We start from the raw sequence: 24616 nt of genomic DNA on the forward strand, positions 1-24616 counted from the left end.
GGATGTAGTGTAGTGTGAAGCAGTAGTGCCGCCTGCTAGTGCGAGGAGCTTCCAAGAGGGCCGGGTCTATCTTAGCTTGGTTTCTCCTGCCTGGGCCGGGCCTCTATAACTCGGGTTACGTCTATCTGCACCGTTGGGGGAACCACCCAAGCACCCAAGGACCCAAGGCATGCACTCGAGCAGGTACATGCGACGAAAACTAGGGACAGCTTTAAAAGTAATTTTCTTGGCTTCGCCCTGGGCCTGGCCTGACGCTGCGGGATAGGAGAGAAGGAATGTTCCCGGACCCTGGTCCATAGAGGCGCGGCTTAAGTTTCGAGGGGCATTTGGGACGGCAAAGTTGCCCTTGCCCTGGCCCGTAGCTAGGTGATCCCTCCCATAATCCTTTCGAGCGCCTTGTCATGGCCCTGCTCTGCCATGCTGCCCAGCATACTAACTAGTACACTATACGCAGATTATCTCCGATGGGGAGGGCCCTACCTGAACTGGGACATGTCAACTGGGCTGTGAAGGGGGGTGTGTGGGTGGTCTGGCTCGGAATGGTTGATGGGCTCACATGGTGGGCGTGTGTGTGAACCTGAGAATGAGGGTCCACATTTTCTTGGTCTTGACGAAGTCGGCGGGGGCTACTAAATAACTGGTGCTCCGATTATTGGTTGAGGGGACTTGGTTTTGGATGTTTGGCCGCGACGGACGTCGTCATCACGTATCTTTGGATGTGGGCATAAAGGAGACCGTGAATGCTAGTAGCGGCGGGTTTTACAGCCCTAACGGATGAGTGGGAGAAGGGACCCGATGGCGGCCTTCTAGACTCTCGTGAAGGTTTGCCTAGCCTGGCGTCTGGGCCCCTTTTTTGCGGGCTGTCTTCTGCGGGGTGGGGGGGGAGGTTCCGGACAGCGAGTCGAGGGCTGGAGTGGAACTCCGACTTTTGTGGTTTGGCGGCGGTTTGCGGACGCCGGGCGGGTGGGAGAGAGATACTCGGGGGTGTAGATGTTCGGCCCGGGTAGGTGTTATTTTGGTCCAGCCGGCTTGGCTTGCATGTTGGTTGAGTGGCGAGGAGGGAGAAAAGATCATGCGGAGTTCCGAGGTCTCAACGCTGCTTACTGTGTTCCCCCGCGTGGACAGGGAGGCTTACGGGTGACGTTGGCAGGAGACTGGGTCTGTCGAGTAAGCCGTTGTGAGTGAGACGATCGAGAGTTTCCCGCCTCGACCTGGCAACGAAACATCGCAGGGAGCCATTTCCGCTTTCTCAGCGGAACGTAACCTGGGAGGCTGACGGCGACCGTGCCTTGTGTTGGTCACGTATATCCGGGGTTTCTCAAATCGAACGATTTAGGCAAGGCGCTCAGTCAGCTTCCCAGTCGTTGAGTAACGCCGTACGGCGGGGGTGTGTGGTTCGTTACATTCATCGAGATCTTGGCTTCACGTGGCAGATCGTGGTTTCGTGCGGATGTAAGTTCGCGGCGCATATGTTGCGCGCGTCGGAGAGTTGGTGGTCAAAAGGATGCAGACGGGTGGAGGGTAGGGTGAGTTGACGTTGCGGAGACCTCGAGGCTTGCTGATACGAACGTGGTGCTGTTGTCGTATGCCTAGCTTGATACCAAAGGAGGTCGTACGCTGTCCAATCCGGCTTCATGAATCTAGGCAGAGATGTGTCAGACTCTGGTGCCCGAAGTGTTACCTCCAAAGGATTCCCCGTGGCGGCCGCCCCTGTTGATCTGATTCCTTCTCGCGGAGTAAGTTGGATGACTGTCGAGAATATCGTGTCGTTCCACAGGCCTTGCGGAAGTCCTCGTCTTGGCCTGTAGTATTGCTCGCGGGCGTTCGGGTGTGGAATTGTCGTTGTTGGCGCGGCACCAGGTGGCTACACGGTCCGTAGATGCCGTCTCCTTGCCCGGGCTCGGAGGATTGTAATAGCGCAAGTTGCCTGTTGACGTGGCATTTTGCATGGCACTCCGAACGTTCTGAATCAAAGTGAGGGCAATTGAAACAGTATCCTGAAATTGCGAGGGCGACGCTCATGCATCGAGGATTTCTTGCATTAGCGTCCTACGAAGAGGGATGCATGCTGGTAATGGCGGTGTTGTTGCGGTTGTCAATATTCGAAAGCGACGGACCGCTTCATCTAGAACAGAACGGAGTTGTACGGAGTTGCTTCGTTGTCGTTGAGGAGCGCGGCGCAGCCCTCCGGCTTGCCCTCGGGGTCCGCCAAAGGTGTTGGGGACCGGTGGCGCAGGTAGGAAGGGCACCGAGACCGAGGCCGAGACCGAGCCCGAACGAAGAATGCCATACGGCGCCTCCAGCCTTATGACGCATGAAGTCAGCAGATCGTTGCCATCTACCCGCTCGTGCAGTACAGGAGCATCACTACCGGCAGCCGGTAGTTGGGCTTTGCAAATACTGGTGCTGGGCTTAGCGGGAGACTTGGAGAACAAGGTGAGTAACATCGAAGACGTCACATATTGACGAATTTGCCTCCCGGAGGCTTCTTTGTGTTTGTTCAGGGCTGCATGCTGATGAAAGAACTCGGAGCTGAGGCGATCTAATGCTTAACCAAAAGTAAATTAGACGCTTAGTAGGCTTGTTATTTCCCTCGTGGGGATTGTTTGTAGATGCGACAACTTCCCTAAAGCACGGAGAATTAGATTAGATGGAACCGCTGCGTTGTCGATCCTTTTGAATACGTGGAGGTGGATTTGAAACCTAGCGGCGTTGATTGGTCTGGAATACGGGAGGCGTATCGGTGAGCTGACAGGTGAATCTCGAAGACTTATCCAAAATGGCAACAAAGTTGTGATCTTGCACAGGGGCGCACAGATTGTTTTAGCAAGCCTTACACGTCGATTCCCACTGCTTTGGCTGTTTGTTTTAGCAGATACCCGGGTTTGATGATCTTTGTGTAGAAGAAGCAACCATGCTTATTCCGCGTATTTGGGCCTTAATGTTATGTTTCGTGGTATATAGCCACCGCTATGACGTATCACGAACTGCTTCCGCGTATTGCAGGGGCTTAGCACGGCTGGCAGGCACGCGTATGACTGGGAACAACTGTGCATATGCCTGCAACCGCCCACCACCGTCACAAACAAAACCATGCGAAGTGGTAATCATTTGATCTCTAATTGGTTCCCGTGGGGTCGTCAAGAGAAGCATAGAGCGATACCGAGATGTTCAGACGGGATGATCAGCGGGAACCAGAATATTGGCAGTGCTTAGGCTCAGGAGAAAGCATGGCTCAGGGGAGGAAATTGAGGGCTATGTAACACCAGAACGAAACAGAATCGAGTACAGGAGGGCCTTCAATACGCGGGACTCTCGGGGTTGTTGGATATAAATACAAGACTGCGTGTTGTTCATCGCAAGAAACACAAACAAATTACAATCATCCAATCTTTCATTCGTTTCCCATCTTGAAAACTCGACATCGACATCAACCAAACTCAAAATGAAGCAGTCCATCACTTGCGCAGCTTTGGCCTTTGCTCTGGTCTCAGCCAATCCTCACTTGGCTAACCCTCACTTTCGGAGTGCCTCTCTTGACGGGTGGGCGCCTGCTGGCCCAGATGACTGTATGTTGGATAAGTTTCTTTCCTTGCTTTAGTTGCTAACAGTTCTATAGTTCGAGGCCCATGCCCTATGATGAACACCTTAGCAAACCATGGCTTCCTTCCGCATGACGGCAGAAATCTGACACAGGAAAACGTCGTAAAGGGTCTGCAGGAGGGACTCAACTTCAACACTTCACTTGGAACTCTGATGTTCCAGATGGCACTTATTGCCAACCCGGAGCCAAACGCCACATTTTTTACTCTGTAAGGAAGCTGATGTTCTCAAAACTCTCAGCACTGACAAAAGGAATATTAGGGATCACCTTAATGCTCATAATGTCTTGGAGCATGATGCCAGCTTGAGGTAAGTTTGTCTTGAAAAGATAGGAACTTCTTCGCATAACCATGCGTCTGTGTTCATTTACTAGTGTAATTCGAAGCGATGCAGTTTTGCTGACTTTTGTTCAACAGCCGGACAGATGCCTTTTTCGGAAGCAACCACATTTTCAACCAAACCATCTTCGACGAGTCTAGAGCATACTGGACGAAAGACATTCTCGATGCGGACCAGTTGGCCAACAGCAAGGTGGCACGCCAGATCAACTCCAAGGCCTTCAATCCGGACTATACCTTCACTGCCACTGTGGAGAATTTCAGTCTTGGCGAGATTGCTGCCCCTATTATTGCCTTTGGCGACATGGATGCTGGCACTGTCAACAAGACCCTGGTGGAGTACTTTTTCCGTGAGTTCGACCCCTTCAGAAGTGCAAGTTGATATAATTGACCGTGGTCTGACTTCTTGGTACAGAGAACGAGCGACTTCCTAGCGAGTTGGGCTGGGTCAAGAAGGAGGCTGTCATTAGTGAAAGCGACATCCTCAAAGTGGTTGGAATGATCAGCAAGGCATCCAGCCTCATTACTGGCGCACAAAACGAGACAGCTCATAAGATTAGGGTTCGAGACCTGCACTCAGGCTTCAGCCTCCTGGCTCAAGCTGATAAGTAGAGAAGGAAGGATCAACACCAATACGAAACCACCAGGGGCCCTTCTTTTTCCCTTCGGTTTCAAAACATTTTCTGTCGTATGAAACGGTCGTATGGCTTATAGTTCAAGGAAAAGGGATTTCCTAAACAAATTGTTGCTACAAAATGGTATAAGCAGGATGCTGTTCCTTGTGATGCTCACAGTAAATTTTGTACTTGTGCCCGATGTCCCGACGTTTCCTTTGACTTTACCTCATGATATTTTACCTTCGATCCTTTTGCGTCTTTGAGCAACTTTACCTAACACTTTAGAATGCCATTTTAAATTCTTACTGTGGCGAAGTTGCTTCCTTGAACCTAGCACAAAGTCACTACAATCGTGTTGGAATCCGTCGTCTCGCAATCAAGCTAGGTGTTCCGGCTTAGTCGGAGCTCAATCATCTCTTAGTTTTTCAATCGATATCATTCACTCAAGAAACAGGCGTGGCGTGCCTAAAACGTTAGCAGGAAACATGCTGAGATGATGTCACAGATACTGAAAATGTCAGTCGGAAAGTCCGTCAGGATGACATAACCAACGCGATGTGAGCAGGGGCAAAAGCCACCGCTAATTCCGTGACTTGAAAGGATTGATGTAGTTCTTACAAAAATTACAAATAAACCGAAGGAGGAAATTATAAATCAGCTCGTAAAACAAGAAGCACTGGCATATCAATTCTATCTTTGCGGTGGTGATAACGCCAAAATGAAATGGACAGCAAGTGAATTCTTCGCCTAAATAAATAAAGCCTGTGTGTATAATCAATGAAGACGTTTAGGCCGATTATTGCTTGTGATTCTTGGTACATCCCTATTGGCCGAGCTGAGACTACACTTCTTTGAGCCGACATGGCTAGCACTTCTCTTCATTTCTACTAACAACGACTACTCAAGCCGACCCTTGTTATCCTTGAAGGATACATATCTAGCATGTGCATGTACCAAAATGTCGTGGAGGTAATCTTTCTGTGTAAAGAGTTTCAGATCCGAGCTGTCTATCACCCTTGGAATTCTCGTTGGGCTATGTAGGGTATTCGAGGGCGGCTTGTGGAATACACCCATTACGTGTCTTTGCATTGGCAGCAATGATCTTCAACAAATGCTGGCGTATCCGCTGCCGGCTTTTAGGCAGTTTAACCGACGTGGCATGAAAAAACCCTAGCATTCCTTAATTCCAACATTGCTTGAAATCCCTCAATGCAACTCACTACGACATGTACTTCCTACCGTCAGTCGATGAGGCGCAGCAACATGTTTATGCTTTTACCCCGGCTAACGCGGAATCTCCGCCTGCTTGGCGCACATTCCTGTCCTAGGCTCGACTGATGATGGGCCGGCACTGATGCAGCAATCCTACGTGGAGGAAACATCCTTCTGAAGAGAATGCCAGCCAGTCACGATGTCGCCATAAGCAAGGGGCCGACCGTTGACTAGTTTCCGTCCTGCCGCCTTAGGACGTTGGTGTACGAGTCCCTGTTGAGCTCCCCATTGCGGCACCCTGTAGCCTTAATGCGGATGATACATCGAGAAGGATCTAATCATTCCCCAAAGCTGCAGTGAGGGCGTACGGATATTGATACACCCATGATCTGGTATCTTCGCCAATTTCGCACGGGACTACGTGCCTCCAACCGTCCGTGTTGCGTGTGGACCCAAACGGATTTATGAGAGCATGGATGAACTTCCTACCGGGCGGTAATCTTTACTTCTCCGAGATACGCCCTCTCAGAGGATTTCAACTGATGTCACAGAATGTGGTAGACGGCGAGAGCTCAGTCAAACGCGCTAGGGAAAACGGGGTGTGCCTAAAGAGAAACAATCACGCCCATGATATCACCCATTACCGACCCCTATTCTGCATCAAAGCAACTGGAAGGATCACTATCCCGGCACGGACTCCGATGTTCCAGCACGGACGCCGACAAACATCCATCTAGAAGCCCCGCGACGCCCCGCCTCTTGACTTAGGACAAACCAGGACTATTTGGGATGGTACTTCTGTTCCTATCTCCTTGTTTCGGGATGCTTCGGCTACCGGATATTTCTAGAAGGCAGGCAGAACAGTTGAAGCCTGTAAGGCTGGAAATGCTAAAGGATGCGGTGTGAGGATATGATCTTACGTGTACACCAACGGGACTTTGGGACAAGCTTGGATGCCTGCCTCCACATCTCATAGTACTCTTATTTCTTGGCCTCCAAGCCGCTAAAATTTGACTACAGGGCCATTGCGGGCCCGGCATCTGAGTGGCATGATTGGCTGCGATACGATCATGACTCTCGAAAAGACGCCTGCGGGCTTTAATGGTTTATTAGTCAACGAGGTCACTTTTCCCTCTTCCTCGATGCGATGCGGGGGCTTACGCCCGCAAAGCATCGGCCTAACCTACCGACATCCTGGGGTTAACTTTCAAGGGGGACATAGAAATGAAATACGGCGAAGTAAGCAGTGCCATCCAATCTCCACTCAGTAGAATATGAACAAAACTCAATCTGCGATTTTGCTACTCGACACTATGCTTTAGATAATCTTGGTAATAACTAGACGGAATTAAGCAACTTGATAGGATTAATGAGTCCCGCTTAGAACCAAACTGCGAATAAATGTTTATGCTACGGTCACATCTGTCTTTTCCACTGAATGCCTAGATAGAAGCTAGTATCTTGTTGTAACATGCTATGTAAGCTGTGCCTACTAACCTCGATTGGGTGATAGTCAAGCATAGTAGTACTCGGGAAAACAAGGTTGTTGAGTGACATATGTCGTTGTTTCATGTACTCCTAGGCGGATGGACATGGCTGAATGGAAGCCTTGCATTAATAACACAAACTTAACTTGAAAGAATGCGTTTTTGTCAGTCAACAGTTGCATATATTGCAGTTACTGTAAATACAATCCCCGCATTTTAACACAGGCTATTTGTGTCTGTAAATTAAACCTCACAGCTTTTTGATGGAAGCCTCAAAGCTAGACGCTTATTAAACCCCGAGTTCTGGGTCGCACACTGCCGGGCTCTATAAGGGGCCAACATACCGCGACATTACGTTAGCGGCACTTCTAGTTTGCCCTCATAGCATTTTCGCAGAACGCAAAGAAGATAACAATGGTGAAACTGATGTGGTGTGTATAGCAGTACAACTACAGAATTGACCAGGGCCTATCAGTTTAGCAAGCAACACGACGCACGATATGCGTTGCTTGATTTCTGGGTTCAATGCTTTAGTTGCTGCCAATATATTTTATATCCGTCAAATTCAAAAAGCCCTCGAAAATGGAAGACAGCATCTTTCACAAGCAAGTTTGAAGAGTGTATTGGCTGGTTGCGATGCTTTGGTGATGCTCGCTACCACGTAAGATGTAAGCAAGACAATTGTCCTTAACATGAAGGTTTCGTAACTGACAATCTAATATACTTAGAATTCAGTCCGGCAAATTACCATTTCCGAACTGGGCCCGAAGCGTTCATGCGAAACTTTGAGGCCATGAGTAAGCAGGTTTGCACCGCGCATTGGGCAAGGAACGTCCCTTGAACTGCGACAGCCAAATGACACGATTTCTTGAACTGCGCAACGCTTCTCCAATGATTGACAGGCGTATCCCTGAGACTGCCAGAAATAGGGGTCGGCAATGAGATGAAAAAATTTCCGTCAATGACTCTCGGGTGTGGTGATGAGATTCTGCAGAAGTTGTGCAACTCTCCCCCTTCTTTCGCTCACGCGTCTATCTACATTCTCTCTCTCCACACTCGTTACGCCCTAGAACGATAACTCCCAAAGCAGCGCTGTATCGAACCCATAATAAAGGGAGTACTATAGATGACGGATTTTTTCTTTTGTTCACTTTGCGGTTAAGTTATTTCCTCTAGCGATTGAAGATGGCCCACTCGCGTAAGTGAACTCCGGCTTCGCCACCACGTAAACCTCAACGGCATCATCGGACTAAAGACTAATCGATACCTTAGATTTTCCTGCTACGGCTAATGAAAAAGTGCCGGCTATATTCGGGTGCCCATGTGTTTGGAGCCATGTACCGCTCTACGGCGACGCTCAGCAACGGCGTCGTTATCATCATGCACTGGCGAAGCCCAACGCACCGGGAATCGTGCGGCGTCTACCCTCAGAGATTATCCTTTGCATCGTAGATGCCCTCTTCGATCTGCAATCAAAGGAAATATCTCTAGGCTACGAGAAGTACTGGGAGTCATCGTGTCTTCCTTATGAGACCGACAAGATATGCCCCTTTTGCATGCTCCCCCGCTTTGAAGTGTGGCGAGACGTCGCCAACCTAGCAGCCACATGCCGCGCTCTCTATGAGCTCATTACGCCCGTCCTTTATCGACAGGATGCGGAGCGCAACCACTCGTCCGCACTGCTGATCGCAGCGAAAACGGGCAACCTCCGTACTTTGAAGCTCGCGCTGGACAACGGCGCCAATGCGGACGAGGACGACCATACGATGCCCTTGCAGTGGACAAATGAGTGTTTTCGGTATTGTGAGCACTGCGAGTACCAAGTCTGGTGGAGAGAGCCTCGGAAGCTCGACATGAGCGCGCTGCACTGGGCGGCGATATGCGGGAGAGAGGACGTGATCACCCTGCTGCTGCATCACAAGGCAGGGGTGAATCCGAACAAAAGAGTGGAGGTGCAGCCGGGTCTGGATGCAGGGAATTACGGGTCACTGCGGTACGTGGAGGACTTTTGCGACGAGTACAACGCTAGCTTTCCCTGCGTGGCGTTGCAGACGACCATGGGATACAACCCTGTGAGTTCCAACGGAGCAAATACGCTATACTTCTTGCTCGGAACGAGCAGGTTGAGGGCCCCGAAGTACACGCTGCAGTTGGCGAGGCTCCTTATTAAAGCCGGCACTTCCTTGTTGACTCATGAAGCCGCTAGGCTTCATGCGCTTCACCAAGCTGCCGCGTACGACAACGCCGAAGTGGTGGAATTCCTTCTGCGAGAGATGAAAGTTGACCCCAACATCGCGGACACGGCTGGGAATACGCCGCTACACCACCACGTCGACTCGAGATTCCGGGTGGAAGGGGGTGCAAAGGACACTAAGACACTGAAGCTTCTTCTGGACTACGGAGCCAACCCCAATACGAGAAACATTGATAGGCTGTCTCCGTTGGATTTGTGCTTGGTAACGACTTTGTTGGGCGCTGATAGAATGAAACTGGCGGTATTACTAGCAAAGAATGGGGCGATATTACGGGACCAAGACTTGGGTCTTCATAGATCAAGGTTGACGGAGGAGCAGCAAGAAGTACTAAACTCGGCCTTCCAAGAAGCAAGAAGTGCTGGAAGTGCTGATTTAGTTAGAAGTGTATAACATACTCATTTTGTAGAGGCGTTGGTGGAGTTACGAGATGGCAGACAGAGAGTTACGAAACCCCGATTAATTTGTTTGAAGGTTGCTTTTAGAAATTGTATATATGCTGAGAATTGCTTTGTCTCTCAATGTTCAAATTCCTTAACGATCAAAACGTTATAGGCTCTCTAAATCAGTCTTCAAAAGACTCAGTCATACCATGATCATAGGATTCATCGATTAGCCGGCACTACTCGCGAGGTTCTAAGAATCTACCCCATCATGTATCGTAATTGAATAATTATTATAATTTAAATGCAGAAATGGATAGGGAAAGTGCTGCAATGGACCAAACTGCTCATTCTGGCATAGAATGGGGAGGCCAAACCCGGGTGAATATCTAAAAGTTTAATAACTAGTACATATAAACATATGCCAAAACCAGTCGCCATTATATGTTTGGTTAATGCTGGAATACAAAACAGAAACGGAAATAGACTTGAAGATCTAAATATTTCAGGAAGCTAGGTACATAGTACTTAATTGAACATGGTCTAGGAACTGCTCTTGCAAACGATAATTTGGACTTTTCGAAGTATCCGTGAAAATATCACTATAGTTAGGCATAAACCAGGGAATAAATGTCAAGTATTGCGTTTTCATCCAATTCTTCTAGCGGAAATCCGTTTCATCTGTGAGGTTTGAGAAAGTGCTGAGTGGTATCATGCCCCCTTAATTCCATTTCCACTTCAAAGTTTGTAGCCTATTGCTCTGAGAGACCTCTTGTCCTCGTCCAAGTTCTATGTAAGATTCCTTCAGCAACTGAAAGTGCCTAGTATGCCATACCATTGCCGTACGCCTTGTACGGCACAGCGTGTCGCACAACACTAGTAACCAGAATGACACGCCCCAACCATCACATCAAACGCCAAGAGGTAGATCACAAAACTCCCCGTCAGCAGCCACAACTGTCTCAAAGCCAGCGGAAATATACCAGTGCAGGTGAGGCAAGTCTTGTGATCCCAATAATATCTACTTCCACTTTTCAGGAAAACACTCGTTGGGAGGGGTGCTAGTGGCTGGCTGGCGCGGGTAACAGAGTTCTCACGTAAGATTTTGTAAGCTTCGTAAGTCGAGGTGCATAGCAAGCTATTGCCTTCAACCTTTAATGTGGCACGTTCGATTTCTCCAATTTGCAGGAATTGTGCATGTCGACTTGCGTAACGATTCTGAGATAAACACTATTCCGATTTCTATCACTGTGATGAGGCTTGGGCACATGTAACCCACTGCCCTCTTAGCTCCCATTTCCCAAGCATGATCTGACGGAACAAGGGTTGACAAGGGCCCATCCAGCTCAGCCGTAATGATGACAATCTGACAGAGGCGGAAACAATAGTCACAAAATTTCTGCACAGTGATCAGAAAGCCCTAACCCACACCGACGCCGGCTCTTACACCCCGGGTCAAGCACAACTCAGCTGATGACGCCATGGCGCCACAGTCGACATGGTCCCCGGGTCCAAAACATGATATCAAAAAACCAGAGATCCAAGTCCGACCCCGCCAATGCCTGATGCCCCCCCATGAGCAAGAAATGTGCCGGGGCGGGTCATCGCTAGTCCATCTAACCTTCGAAGGAAAACAAGGCACACGCCGAGAGTAATCCCGCCATGGAACCAGCTTGGAGTCTCGCTTGTGGCGACCTGTCAGCTTTTCGCGCGTATGGAGCCTTTCAAAACCTTTCGTCTGAGGCGTCGTCAACTTGAAAACCTACAAAACATGGAAGAGCCAGGGGCACGTGTCATCGGCACTGAGGTATTGATAACCGGGCCCGATCTGCGGTAAGACGGTTACGCGTCCGCGTTCAAGATTTATTATATCCCACCAGAGGCGTGAGAACTAATGATGACGATGGGCCGGAATTCCGCAAAGACATAGCTCCTAGAGCGACCATGACATTGCAAATTCAGACGAAGAATCTGATAGTTATTATTGCTGACAAAAGGGCTAAAGAGCCTGCCTATATATCCTATTGCGCAAGTGCCGTGAAACACTCCCACCACTTAGAGCCATGATAATGGCCTAAAGCCTACTGCCCGGCAGGCAGATAGATGAACGGCATGCAGCACCACCTCAAGATCGGTGAGATTTCCCACGCCAAACCACGCGCATGCCACGCCCCCTCCACGCCTGTGTCGTAAGACAACTATGTTTACGCCCAAGGTGCGAGTTTCTCGGCTTCAGATACGCCAGTGGTGTGAAACTGAATGACGCTAGGATGCTGAGCTTACCCCCTCCCTGGGTGTCCATATAGGTACATCCATCATGAGCTGGAGAAGTACCTTAATCCAAGAAGCCTATCGAGTGACTTGTGTCATCTGGGTACGGGAAGCGGAAGCGGCGCCATGGAGGAACCAGGGGGGGGCGCGGTTCCCCATCACCTTTAAAAAACATTGGGACAGAATAGACTTGCCCCACGATGGAGGATCGCCGTCCGGGGTGAGCAAAGATTTGGCAGTTGTCAGGTGGCCCACTCCTGTGACAGGCGCCCCCGATCCAAATTTGATCATCGTGAGTTTTGTTGAACTTAGCAGTTGCTGATAGACCAACAAGCCCTAGGGGAGAAGGCAATGGTTCTTGTTCCGCAACCTAGTTTCGAGACGATCGAGGGAATGAAGGTGACACAAACCATATAAGACCATTCATCGAATTAAAACAATATTTGGACCACCACCAAACCGTAAAGCTGTCACTGTCTTATTGGCCTCATCAATTCATGCGTCACCAGTTGCCAGCAATGATTTGATCTGAGTGTGTCTGGTGAGTGGCATGACGGTTGCCCCGAAATGAATGCTGCTGACATGTTCACGTCAAGACTAGCTTCTTGCCTAGTTGAGTAGTCTCAAATCATGGCATTGGGGTTTTTTTTTTGGTTGGCGCGGCGTAATTCTGACATGATGACACCGCTGTCGGCGTGCTCAGTTTGAGGCTAAACGACGTAGTGTCTGCCAGAGCCTCAGACAGGCACGGCAATAACCCGGTGCCAAAAGCCTGGCAAGCCCGGCCGCCTTGTGGTTCAGTTCCGGGTTCGGGATTCTCAAAGGAGCAACCCTCGGGCAGGGCTAGCACACACGACACACAACCCGACGGAGTGTTCCCAAAGAAAGCCGCCTCCCCTGGCTATGTCAGCATGCACTGCACGTCCGCCCGAGGCAGAACCCGGGCAACTTAGCGTGCTACACTTGGGTACACAGGTCGCACTGCCTGGTTGGGATGGCATTCACTAACATGCTTACTATAATACCCTTCTGCGGCATTTTCCGGAACGAGGGGCTCGAACCGATTGCCCGAATTCGACGTTTGTTTGTAGTACAGTCCAGACAGTTCTGCGGCCGACGAGGCTACACAGAGTGCAAGTGATTTCCCAGAAAAGGAAGTTTTTGAGTCGATTCACTTGGCGATGCCCGTTGTCTGACAATTGCTCACCAACTTCGTTCGGCATGGGCCTTTGGATCCCCGTGAAGGTATCACACGTTTACTCATCTATGAGAGTGGGCCCGTTACGCTGCTTTTCCAACGTCAGGTCGTGCTATAGCTGACGGCTTGGCTTAATAGTAACAAATCAGTCGACGGCCAGTTTGCTAAACATTTTGAGTGTGCTGCTTGTACATCAACACCCCCTCCGTGTTCGTGAAGCAACTTTCGTAACCGAGCTAAGCTCTGACGGCGCTAGAACATGAGGTATCCGTGTGGAGAATTGTCAGAAGATGATTGCCCTAGCCTGTCCGTCATGGCGGAAGGATCGATATGCGGTATAGGTTCGAGGCCGATTGCTAATAATGTGTCGTTTCATATTAGTGAGAGTGATGGCGTGTCGATTGATCGCCATCCGATTAACGTCGGGTAGCACGCGGATCCAGCACTTGGTGTCAGCCCTAAGCTCTTCCGAGAGGCAGTCGCATGCCGCATGCCGCATGGGACTGCGATCCTGTGCTAATGAGAGCCCGCCTGCCGAAGCATTAGGGTCTTTGAAATAGGCGATCGTCCTCTTTACCCCGCCAAGCTCGATTCTCGGGAAAAACCCAGCTCAGGCTAACATCTGACCCTTACTGTCGGATCGAAAAAGAAAGAAAAAGGGTTGCCGGCGATAGGACAAACTATTTTGCTAAAAGCCGACGATCCCGCTCTCATGCCTCGCGTGAGGTAGTGTTTGTCAGGGTGTCATCCGCCGCAACGCTCGCGGAAACTGTGTGGTTGTCCCGTCTGGCAATGGAACCCCCCTTCATTTTGCAAACATCGCCATTTGATCATATCTCCTTTGCGGTTTGCCTTTGACCATCTCAATACAGTGCGGTCTGCGGAGGGAAACAAGTTCTGATTTGTTGAATGAAGGGAGGGGGGCACACATGCAGATATTGTGCAGCAACGTAAGCATGTAAGCACTAAGCCTGACGAAGGCCTGAGTGGCAGGAAGCACACAGCTTGAGATCCCAGCGGCGGGGCTGAGGCAAGGAAGGATAGGTACCCCCAGTGAATGAGCATGCAGTGATTGTGTATCAGCCTGAATGAAGGTTAGATCTGGTGAGCCGACAGTGTCAAGGGTATGTACAAGGTGGTGGTGAGAAGCGTCAACAACCAAAGAACGAAGGTTGCATTGGCTCTTGGGAAACGGGTTTGTCACACAAAAAAGGGCTGAAGATGCGGGTAACCTGGAAAATAACACGAGGCAATGAATTGATACTTGATGCTAACGAGATTAGAATCATGTAGCAAACAAAGTCTGACATGTTTGGGCCGCTCCTCGAACAGGATGTCCATGTCCTCCCATCTATGAGGCCACAATAGAGAACCAGTGAGGAGGTTGGATGATACACGGCGCAGTAAACTCCCAAGGTTCGACATGAATTGGTCCCTCTTCGAAGAGTTTTCAGCGCAGACTCGCTAATGCAATGCGGCCGATGGTGGCATCTTTCCGACACCCAACTGGAGCGTTTGAGAACGTCATGGCAACCCGCACTAGATTGAAGCCCTGGATCTTTCCACGAGTTCCTGGCCTAGCAAGTGACAAGTCATCATGTCCTATAGTCACACGCCCATGATCGTCGGCAAGGATATTGACGGAACTGCACCTCGAACGGCAGCTCGTGCTCCCGCTCCGTGCCAACAGCCCATTAGGGCTAATGCAGGTCGTCTTACTCTGCATGGAAGCATTGCCATAATCGAATCAGCACGCCGTGCAATGTCGTACATCAACCAATTGAAGGACCTTGTTCGGACAATGGATATTTGCCGTGTGATTGAATGTGACATCAAAGCGTTATTCCGCGCGAGGGCGGATGACAGCCGGCACCGACTCGAAATGGGGAGGTACGATGCAGCAGACTCGATTCGGATGGAATTGACTCAGGATACAATGCCCTGGTCGCGATTTAGATAGACGGAGGAAGATTAGTATGAGGAGGTCTTCGACGTTGCTAGGACTGGGGCAGCATGATGAGTGGGCTGATGCTCTTTGATTGAGAGTTCGGCCACGTGATGTCGGTGATGGTTGCTCAGGCTAGCCCATGCGACACCGCAGTCTTGATTCGCGTTGGATATGTATATCATGTGCCTGGGGCTCCTTTCGGAACTGATGGAAATAGGTTAGGTTGCTGGAGTCGTTCCCGATTTCTCTTTGCGATCTCCATTTGTCGCTTCTTCTCTAGTCGCATTGCGTAAAAGTTCCTAGATGGACACGGTCAATATTGGACGCAAGCCGGCTATGCCGAGATATTGCCTACTTGTGGAGTGCGAATACGCGGGGCTCTTCCTCCGTGGACGGAGTAGGTGTGGTGGCGCCGTCGTCCTGGAAAGATGTCAGCGAAGCTGCTGAGCCTTGACAGAGCTGTTGCGGTTCCATGGTAGGCGCTTCAGCTGTCTCGCAAGACTCACCTTGTCAGCTTCCTTGGAATCGTTGTCTTTTTTCTCTTCACCAGTCTTCTTGTCGTCCTTCCCCTTTTCCTTGTCTTTGCCTGCAGCTTTGTCCTTTTCTTCTTTCTCCTTTTCCTTCTTTTTCTTCTGTTTCTCCTCGTACTCCTTTTTGACGCGCTCGACCTCTTCTTCGAGCTCCTTCTTCTTCTTCGCTTCGGCGGCTTCCTTGTCGATGATCGGGGAGCAGAAGTTCTTGTCCTTCAGATGGCTGGGGCAAACATAGAAGAAGTCCTGGGGCTAGTAAGCCACGATCCGATGTAATGAACGGAAGGCGAAATGCGCTCCACTTACCTTGTTCTCCGGAGCGACGAGGACGCTGCTCGTGGCGCGATAACAGACATCGCAGCCTTTCGCTGCGGTTGCAGCGACCTTGCGGTGGGTGTAGACGTTGGTGAAAGACATGGTGGCGGTGACCGGATGGGCCTCCTGGATGAGTCGTAAGATCGGCTTGGAGAGAATAAACGTCGTGCGTAGAACCAAAAGATGCCGGCACCGACACCAGAGAGGTGAGATGGCGTCGGTAAAGCTAGAAGTTCAAGAGAGCTGGTTCGCGACGTTCGAGTGATGGGATGGGATGCGATCAACTTGAAGCTGCCTCGCCTTAGTGAGAGCGGGGCAGGGGACGTCCCTCGCAATTGCAGTGTATGCAGTGTACACTACTGTGGCAGCAGTAGAGCAATCGCGGGGTGAGGACCGTCAAATCAGTAGCAGTGGTTTTGGCGCAACCTCCACTGTGACGTCGAGAGGTTCAGGGGAAATTCGATACCCCCAGTGGTCAAAGCTCCCTTGGCTCGCGATAAGGCGGCAGATAAGACAAGGCTGATGCTTTTTCGTCTCCGACAAGAGCTCCGATGATTTAGAATTTGCGGGTACGTACTGGGAGCGAGTTCAGAGTAGACATTGGGTCGGATGTGTGGGATTGGCTACAAAACAAAAGGTATCAAAAACTCCGTAGACTTGGGACATAAGGTCGGGAAAGGTTGTACATGTGTCGATAGAACAGCTCCACTTGCTTAAGGCATTTTCTTGCGCGCGCACCACTATGCCAATGATGAAACCGCTCTGCGGCCGAGGGTTAGTTTGAGTTGGACTTTTCAGCGGTAACTTTAGAAAAGGGGCGCCAGTAGGTATGCAAACAGCAGCGGAGGTACTTTTACCGAATTATGTAAGTCTGCGCCGCAGCGCACCAGCAACGGACAGCGACCAGCGGCCAACGGGCAGCTCCAAACAACGTCACTTCCCAAAAAAACAGCTCGACGTCGCGTCGGAGAAAAAAAAAACATCACCAACTCCGCCTAGGAAATTCAACATTGTCGCCCCCTTCTACGCCAACCTATCGAGCTCTGTCTTGCTGTCAAGTCTGGCAAAAACTGAACGAAATTCTATCAAACTCACCACAAAGAAATATACTCTTTCATTACAATGACCGCGGGCCTCGACAGCCAGCGGCTGGGAGCCGTCTTCCAATCGCGACCAGACATTCTGCAAGGAATTCAAAAAGCAGCTGGTACGGCGACAGTCTCAATTGCGCAGACTTGACTTCTTGTTGGCGCGGTGCTAATTATATATTGGTTCAGATACTCCCGATCGAGTCGCACTGTTCAACAACATCGCCAGCTTTGTTTACGAGCAGATCAATGGACCAGAGCCGGCGTCGAAACGCAGGCGGGTAGACGAGGGCCCTACGAACGGGTTCAAGGCGACGAACACAAATGGAGCGGCTGCGAAGGCCGCGCCCAAGAGCTCGGGACCGGGCAATGCGGCCGACGAGGAGGTTCTGCTCGAGATCAAGGAGATTTCTGTGTCAGTGCCGCAACGTAAGAAGTACGAGCTCTGCTTTACGGCGAATTACCTGTACGCGCGCGCGCCAAACACCACCGCGCCTGTGGAGGGCATCATTTATGCCTGGGAGGACATCGGTATGTCTTGAGACGCCCAGACTGGCCCATTGCAAAACTAACACTGCCTTTTAGAGTATGCCTTCTACCTCCCTGTTCCCGAAAAGACTCAAGTGCAGCATAATTACGTCTTGTTCCCCCGAGGGACGTGCCTCCCGACAAAGACATCGCCCGAGAAGGAGGCGTTGGTGTTCACAGTACCCTCCACGCCGCCGAAGCAAGGCACCATAGGCGGACCAAAGGCGAACGCCGCATCTGCTGTATCCGACACCTACCGCTCTCTTTTCGACTGGGCACTCACAACACATCTCAGCTCCGCTGGCAACACTGCTGAAATTGTCGCAGCGGACCCCAGCAAGTTCCACAGCCTCGTCCGCCAGCCGCACAGGCCGAACGAGAAGGCAGTGCACGTCAAGGCCTTCCGCGGATCCAAGGATGGATACCTCTTTTTCCTACCTAACGGCATTCTGTACGGTTTCAAGAAACCCCTTGTCTTCCTGCCCATCGACCGTATCGTGGCTGTCAGCTACACAAGTGTCCTGCAGCGCACATTCAACATGGTTGTTGAAGTGTTCACCGAGGGTGATGCCACGGAGGAGATCGAATTTGGCATGCTTGACCAGGAGGACTACGGTGGTATCGATGAGTCTTACGTCAAGCGTCATGGCTTGCAGGATCGCAGCATGGCAGACCAGAGGAAGGCCAAGATGGAGTTGACGGAGAACTTGAAGGCGAAGAAGGGAGCGGATGCAGACGCGGCTACGAATGGCACTGCTGATGGCAGCGGCATGACAGAGCTCGAGAAAGCACAGCTTGAGGCTGAAGCTGCCCTTCAGGATGACGAGGATGAAGATGAGGAGGACTATGACCCGGGCAGCGAGGGAGAGAGCGAGGGTTCGGGTTCCAGCGACGACGACGACGACGACGACGACGACGATGACGACGATGATGATGAAGCGGATGGTGATGAGGAGATGGAAGATGAAGGAGGTGAAGAAGAGAGCTGATTGCATGTGATGATATACTAGAACGAGGATGGTTAGGATCCTGCCTGAACTGGCGGGTTGGCCATGACGTTGCCTACTGTTATATTCCAGTTATTTACTAAACACGTGTACGATAATTCGGCCGTCAAGCAATGACGGAGCATTAAGATATCTGCGGTCATGCAGACGACTGGGGCGAATTCCAATAGCGGAAGATGAATACAAGGCCGGATAACTCATGAACTAATGTCCAACATATCCCTAGATCCCATCGTTGCTCTCATGTTACCTAAGGTTTACCTCGCGACCGCCAATCCTTGAGAGGATATGTACGATATAGGTATGGCGTGAATATTGACCAATTGCATCGAGATAGTATCCCAAAGATGCGGACGTACTTTACTGGCACGTAAGTTCATCACTTCACATGGTCTCATCCGGGTGGCCATGTCGTGATCTTGCCATGAAATCAACGTTGAGGGTGAACTCATACGTGGGCTATGAGACAGAACCATATGACGCTTTTCCCGAGTGATCTGATCTCGCCATTTCTTTTCTTGTAAATTCTCCTGTGAACACTCCTGTAAGTACTGGGGGCGTTCATTTCAAAAATCACTCGACATGAAGCTTACCATTTCCCTCCTCACTCTCAAAGCGACACTCGCGGCAATTGTTCCCGCCAATGATCTCAGTGATCCTAAATTCAGGGTTCTGGCAATGTAATATGACAGAGTCAACAATACCAGCGAATGCAAAGATGGCGATTCCAAGTTCGACGGCCAGTTATCCCGCTCAGACAGCTTTGTGATTGTCTCTTCCTCGCCCGCCGGCTGACTTTTACACGCCTTCGGAGTTGAACCGCAGAGTCAGTATCCCCCAGTACTGACAATACCGCAACGTTCTGTTTGCATGTGTGCAATCGCTTGGTAGGCCGAGGATCATGGCTAATGGCGGAGTAATTCAGAAAAACACACGGGATGTCATGATGAACTAGAGAAGCAACATAGCATATGTTATTGTTCCTGGTGCAGTGATTAATAAGAAGCCATATATTTATGAACTCAATGACCTTCCAGTCTGTTTGAGATTATTATTCGGGAAACCCTCCGTAGGTTACTATTCAAAACTGCCTGTTTATTCGGTATCGTAGCCCGTAGTTGCGGAAAGCATTTTTTGTATCCCCGTACCATCATATTACGGCAATTTGTTTCTATATGATCTTCTTGATTCATGAACATGATCCATCGGAAAGATACTCGAGGCGCTCAAGTCATTCGTAGGCTAGGCACACTGAATTTGCAGTATGCGACTCCATGGGCCACCGAACCCCCAGCGTTTAACATGCCGATTCAAGGCACTGTAGTCGATAAGTTACCAGTAACGTTATTGGCATATAGTCTATTGAACAAAGTTGCTATCAGAGACGGGTCAGCGAGGGAAATTCTAGATGGTTTCAGCATGTACACACTGTCTAAACAAACTCGAGGGGAAATTGTGACCATACGATATATCTCATGAGACAGTAACGATTTGAAAATATAAACTGGTAGGTCTATTGTGCCCAGCAAAGAAATTTATATAAGGTTGAAAAATCATGGGTGCGTGCAGCTGGGACCCAACTCTCGTGAGAAGGGTTCTTATGGCTGGAACAGGAAACATCACCACTGCGTATGTGTATGCGATCTGTATGCTGCTTCTGGAGCTAGCTCATGCGTGGAAAAGCACGGATGCACGGCACGGGGAAAGGCCAAGGCCAAGAAGGATAATAAGAAAGTCCCTCCGAAGCCCGAGTAGGTCTCAGTTGAGGTACTTGAGAACACCCGAGAGCCCAAAATAGGTGCATTTGTCGCCAATTTCAAAGGCAAACAACCTTCCGGTAGTGACAAATGGCTGTGGAACAGACTCAAAGGATCGGGGCTGGGAAGAACCCAGCTCCGGCAGAGGATCGGGAAACCCCAAGCTGTGCCTGAGAGGTATGCTAGGGAGACACGGCGATCTGCAAGAGGGGAACCGCCATGGAACGCAGAAGCTTTACTATTGATTGACGGACATTACAGAAAGTTCAACAAGAAGGCTAGCTTGTTATGGATCACCTGGATTGCCTTTTGTGTGGATGTTGCATAGTCTTTCTTCGTCGCTTTCTTGCAGATGCTGCCAAATAGTCCTCGATGCATATACGGTGCATGCAATTCAAGGGACAATTTGAATGCTGTAATACTACAACCTCTTCGGGTTTTCTAAGAAATAGCTCCATAAAACCGAAATGTAGTCTCAGCTCCTCCAGCTCAGGCATCAGAGCGAAGATTGGAATCATAACATAAACCTTCACGCCAGTCTTGGAATCCTAGCCCTCTTGTGATGTCATACAAGTCCAAGGCAGCTTGAATTCGCAAAATGTGACCCTAACACCTCTCATATCTGCTGCTTGTTTGTGTGGACCATGTCTCAGTTAAGATGAAAGGCGCACGTGCTACCGTGCCTTTCCATTCAGGACACCCACGGAATTTGGCCACAATCAAATTAGCCATGCGCATAACAGCCCCTCGTGGTCACCGAAACGGTAAAACAAAACAACCAACCCAGGCAATTCGAGTAAACCTCATAGCCCCGCTACGACAGGGCGAGAAACAGGACAAGGGAGATTGCGAGGTGTTCTGATTGGCCTTGACCAAGACGTGGCGGATTCTCCTCCAAACATGTTGTCAGCACCAGATACCTTACATCGGCATGTGCCTACAAAGATTCTACTGCTCCTCTTCCATTAACGACGGGCGCTGTTTTTGACTTTTCCAGTTCTCCTGCCATTGTACATCAAAGGGCACTGCAAGTTACCCCCTAATATCAGTAATAATGGACGAATCCTCGGCGGAAGACGCATCAAAGTACGACTGCGTAATCATCGGCGCCGGCTACTCGGGACTCGCTGCAGCAAGGCTCCTGAAAGATTCTGGGAAGAAGGTCATCGTGCTAGAAGCACGCGATCGTGTCGGCGGGCGTGCGGAAACGATACCTCTCGACAATGGCGACTACTGGGATGTGGGAGCATCCTTCCTCGGCGACCAGCAAGATCTGATGTACGGCCTGGCCAAGGAGTTCAACGTGCCACTCTTCGCGCCTTCCAAAAAGGGCAGGATGATCCTGGCTTATCGAGGGAAAGCTCGCAGGTACGGCGGTATTATACCGGCGTTGCGACCCTGGGAGGCCATCGACATGGGCATTTTCGTCAGTCGATTCGAAAAGCTGTGCGAAACCGTCAACCTAGAGGAGCCGTGGGAGACGCCCAACGCCGAAGAGCTCGATCGGGTCACGGTATATGAGTGGTTGAAGAGACAGGCGTGGACACAGGCCACGATAGACCGGGGAAACCTGGCTTTCGAGGCTACCATCGGGCAAAATACATCTTGCATTTCCATGCTCCACGCCATCTTCTTTTTCAAGGGTATCGTCAGTTTAACGTCAGGCCTCGGTTCGAAGAATGGAGCCCAGCAGCATTTAATCAAGGGCGGCGGGCAGTTCCTCGCTGAGAAGCTCAGGGAATATCTTGGAGAGGGGGTGGTACATTTGGAAGAGCCTGTACGCGGGATATCATACACCGAAAGTGTGGCGACGATTCAAACTGCTAAGGGGACATATCGATCAAGGCGCATCATCTCCGCCATACCACCACCCCACGTACTCAAAATAGAGTTCGAGCCAAGACTGCCTGTGGAGAAGGTCACCCTGCTCCAGAACATGCCGATGGGTGCCTATATGAAAGTCTTCGCAACCTACAAGACACCCTTTTGGCGAGACAGGGGTCTTACCGGAGAGAGCACCAACCCGCATGGCTTCCTCAGCTTGACTTACGATGCGACCCCGCCGTCTGGATATCCTGCCAAGTTGACAGGGTTCATTGCTGGCACCAAAGCGCGAGAGTTCATCAGTTTCAGCGAAGATCAAAGGCGCCATGTCGCTTTAGCCGGCTTCGCCGCCGCATTTGGCCAAGAGGCCCTCGACCCAATCGACTTCTTCTTCCATACCATGATGGAGGAAGACTGGGCTCTCGGCTGTCCCATGGCAACACCGGCACCCGGAATGTGGACACTTTTAGGTGAGTGGTTGAGGAAACCGACTGGGGCGATTCACTGGGCTGGCACAGAGACCTCGACGAAGCACTATGGTTACATGGAGGGGGCCGTATTCGCGGGTCAGCGAGCCGCGCGAGAGGTTTTGGAGGAGTTGAAGTGGAAGATATGACACCCGGAATTGGTGCCCATTGATACACGGAGTACTGATTTTGCATTTTCTTTACATTGAGCCTCGTCTTTAGGTTGGATCTAATAACGTCGCTGGCGTCTAAGTTGGGGACTGCGAACATTGAAGCGCATTCATATAACAGAATTCAAACAAGACTTCAATATACCGTATAAAAGACCTTGACCCACCTGTAATAATAATACAACTGGCTGGATGGGTCTAGAGAATAGTCCGGTCTGTTAAGTTTCCTATCCACTCAGTGAGACAGGGTCATGCACCCATCAGCACTGTCCTTTAAAGCTTCCACCAAAAACACAACACCCCCTCATTGATCCCGGACTCATAGAATCCAGACATAATGAGGTCGCCAGTGCCTTTGAGAGACTTCTTGAACAAGCCGAAATGTAACTGCCCCTGGTCCTGAATTTCATGATTGGTTTGCGTTAGGAAACAGGAGGGATGAATCCTTAGGAACATTACACTTAGACAAGGCTGAATCAACAATCTGAGTTTTGTCGTTGCGTATATGTTACATTTCTTACTTTTAGTAAGGTCCAAATGTGATCGCAAAATTGTGGAAGATTACCTGCCTGAACTTATCTTAGAGAGCCCTGGGGACGGATTTGTACCGGAGTTGCTAAAGAGACGGAGAACATCTGAGTTCTTCGAGCGGATAAGGTCTCATTATTTTAAGGCGGAATTATTCGAGCTGAATATAGACGTTTTTAGCAACATGTATAGTCTTAATAGATCATGTTGAGCGGGCGCTTCGCATTCTTCATAATGGCTGCGCTGCACGGTATGTCCTACATATGGACCTAGCTTTCTGGGGAAACCGATCTGTTCATGACATCGTAACTGCACTTGATTAATTCTTGTATGATCCAGAAAGTAAGTCATTAAGCTGGCTGCGAAGATGTGGTTCTATATTGGGTACAAATGGTATGGTCTACTCATGTTAAATGAGCCTTGGTTAAGTGATAGAACGTCAGTGCCAACACAAATATCATACACAAAGGAATAGTTAGGGGTAGTGAAATAGAACTGAAATAATAATTATTTTTATCATTAGTCAATCGCAAGCACAATTGAGCCGCTTTGTTCAAGGTCTTGGGGGTTCATATGGCTGCTGACTTTTCTTACATTTCATACTAGGCTATTGTTCAAGAATACATACACTTGGATCTGAAAGAATGACAATTCCTTTTTCACAGGCAAAGAAAGTTAAACCAGATAATGTGTGCATTGAATACCATGGCCATAAGATGACTATAAGACAAGCTAGATCGCAGCAACTGAAGAATCCAGTTCAAAACAGTCATCACCAGTTTAACAATCATCACCAACCAGCAGACTTTCGAAGCATTCAAGTAAGTAAACCACCATCACTCACATCTCAAAAACATTCAATATGTGTGAAATCAAGCAAATCCGCGAGACTTGCATTTGTTGCGGCGACAGGGTCCGTGACGATAGTGATTTGAAGCGCTGCATGGATTGGGCCCAAGTCGACCGCCTAGGGCAGACCCCAGCTCAGTGGTGTAGGGGAACCATTTACAGGACTCTCCAGGAGACCTGGTTTCAGGATTGCACAACGTGCCGCGAGGAAGAACGTCTCGGGATGCTTCCACATCGCGGCGCT

General features: G+C 50.0%; 5 protein-coding genes across 5 annotated transcripts; 4 read left to right on the forward strand and 1 right to left on the reverse strand.

Annotated features, from left to right (window-relative positions):
- Window positions 1–3445: 3445 nt before the first annotated feature.
- Window positions 3446–4553, forward strand: EsH8_VI_001062 (peroxidase family protein; the record flags this gene model as incomplete). Its single annotated transcript, XM_083272315.1, has 5 exons — window positions 3446–3569; window positions 3620–3812; window positions 3865–3912; window positions 4020–4291; window positions 4357–4553. The coding sequence occupies 5 exons, from the start codon at window positions 3446–3448 to the stop codon at window positions 4551–4553; spliced, it is 834 nt and encodes a 277-aa protein (XP_083127489.1).
- A 3889-nt stretch (window positions 4554–8442) lies between these two features.
- Window positions 8443–9808, forward strand: EsH8_VI_001063 (ankyrin repeat domain-containing protein; the record flags this gene model as incomplete). Its single annotated transcript, XM_083272316.1, has 3 exons — window positions 8443–8455; window positions 8530–9706; window positions 9763–9808. 3 exons carry the CDS (start codon window positions 8443–8445, stop codon window positions 9806–9808), a joined length of 1236 nt encoding a protein of 411 aa, XP_083127490.1.
- A 5679-nt stretch (window positions 9809–15487) lies between these two features.
- Window positions 15488–16256, reverse strand: EsH8_VI_001064 (VPS4-associated protein 1; the record flags this gene model as incomplete). The annotated part of the gene is made up of 4 exons (XM_083272317.1): window positions 15488–15608; window positions 15665–15729; window positions 15816–16085; window positions 16146–16256. The coding sequence occupies 4 exons, from the start codon at window positions 16254–16256 to the stop codon at window positions 15488–15490; spliced, it is 567 nt and encodes a 188-aa protein (XP_083127491.1).
- Window positions 16257–17276: 1020 nt separating this feature from the next.
- EsH8_VI_001065 (uncharacterized protein) lies at window positions 17277–18759 on the forward strand (the record flags this gene model as incomplete). The annotated part of the gene is made up of 3 exons (XM_083272318.1): window positions 17277–17361; window positions 17432–17773; window positions 17828–18759. The coding sequence occupies 3 exons, from the start codon at window positions 17277–17279 to the stop codon at window positions 18757–18759; spliced, it is 1359 nt and encodes a 452-aa protein (XP_083127492.1).
- Window positions 18760–21588: 2829 nt separating this feature from the next.
- EsH8_VI_001066 (amine oxidase) lies at window positions 21589–22974 on the forward strand (the record flags this gene model as incomplete). The annotated part of the gene is made up of 1 exon (XM_083272319.1): window positions 21589–22974. The coding sequence occupies one exon, from the start codon at window positions 21589–21591 to the stop codon at window positions 22972–22974; it is 1386 nt and encodes a 461-aa protein (XP_083127493.1).
- Window positions 22975–24616: the final 1642 nt, after the last annotated feature.

This window comes from Colletotrichum jinshuiense, chromosome 6, assembly GCF_051148585.1.
Source record: "Colletotrichum jinshuiense chromosome 6, complete sequence".
Taxonomy (NCBI): Eukaryota; Fungi; Ascomycota; class Sordariomycetes; order Glomerellales; family Glomerellaceae; genus Colletotrichum; species Colletotrichum jinshuiense.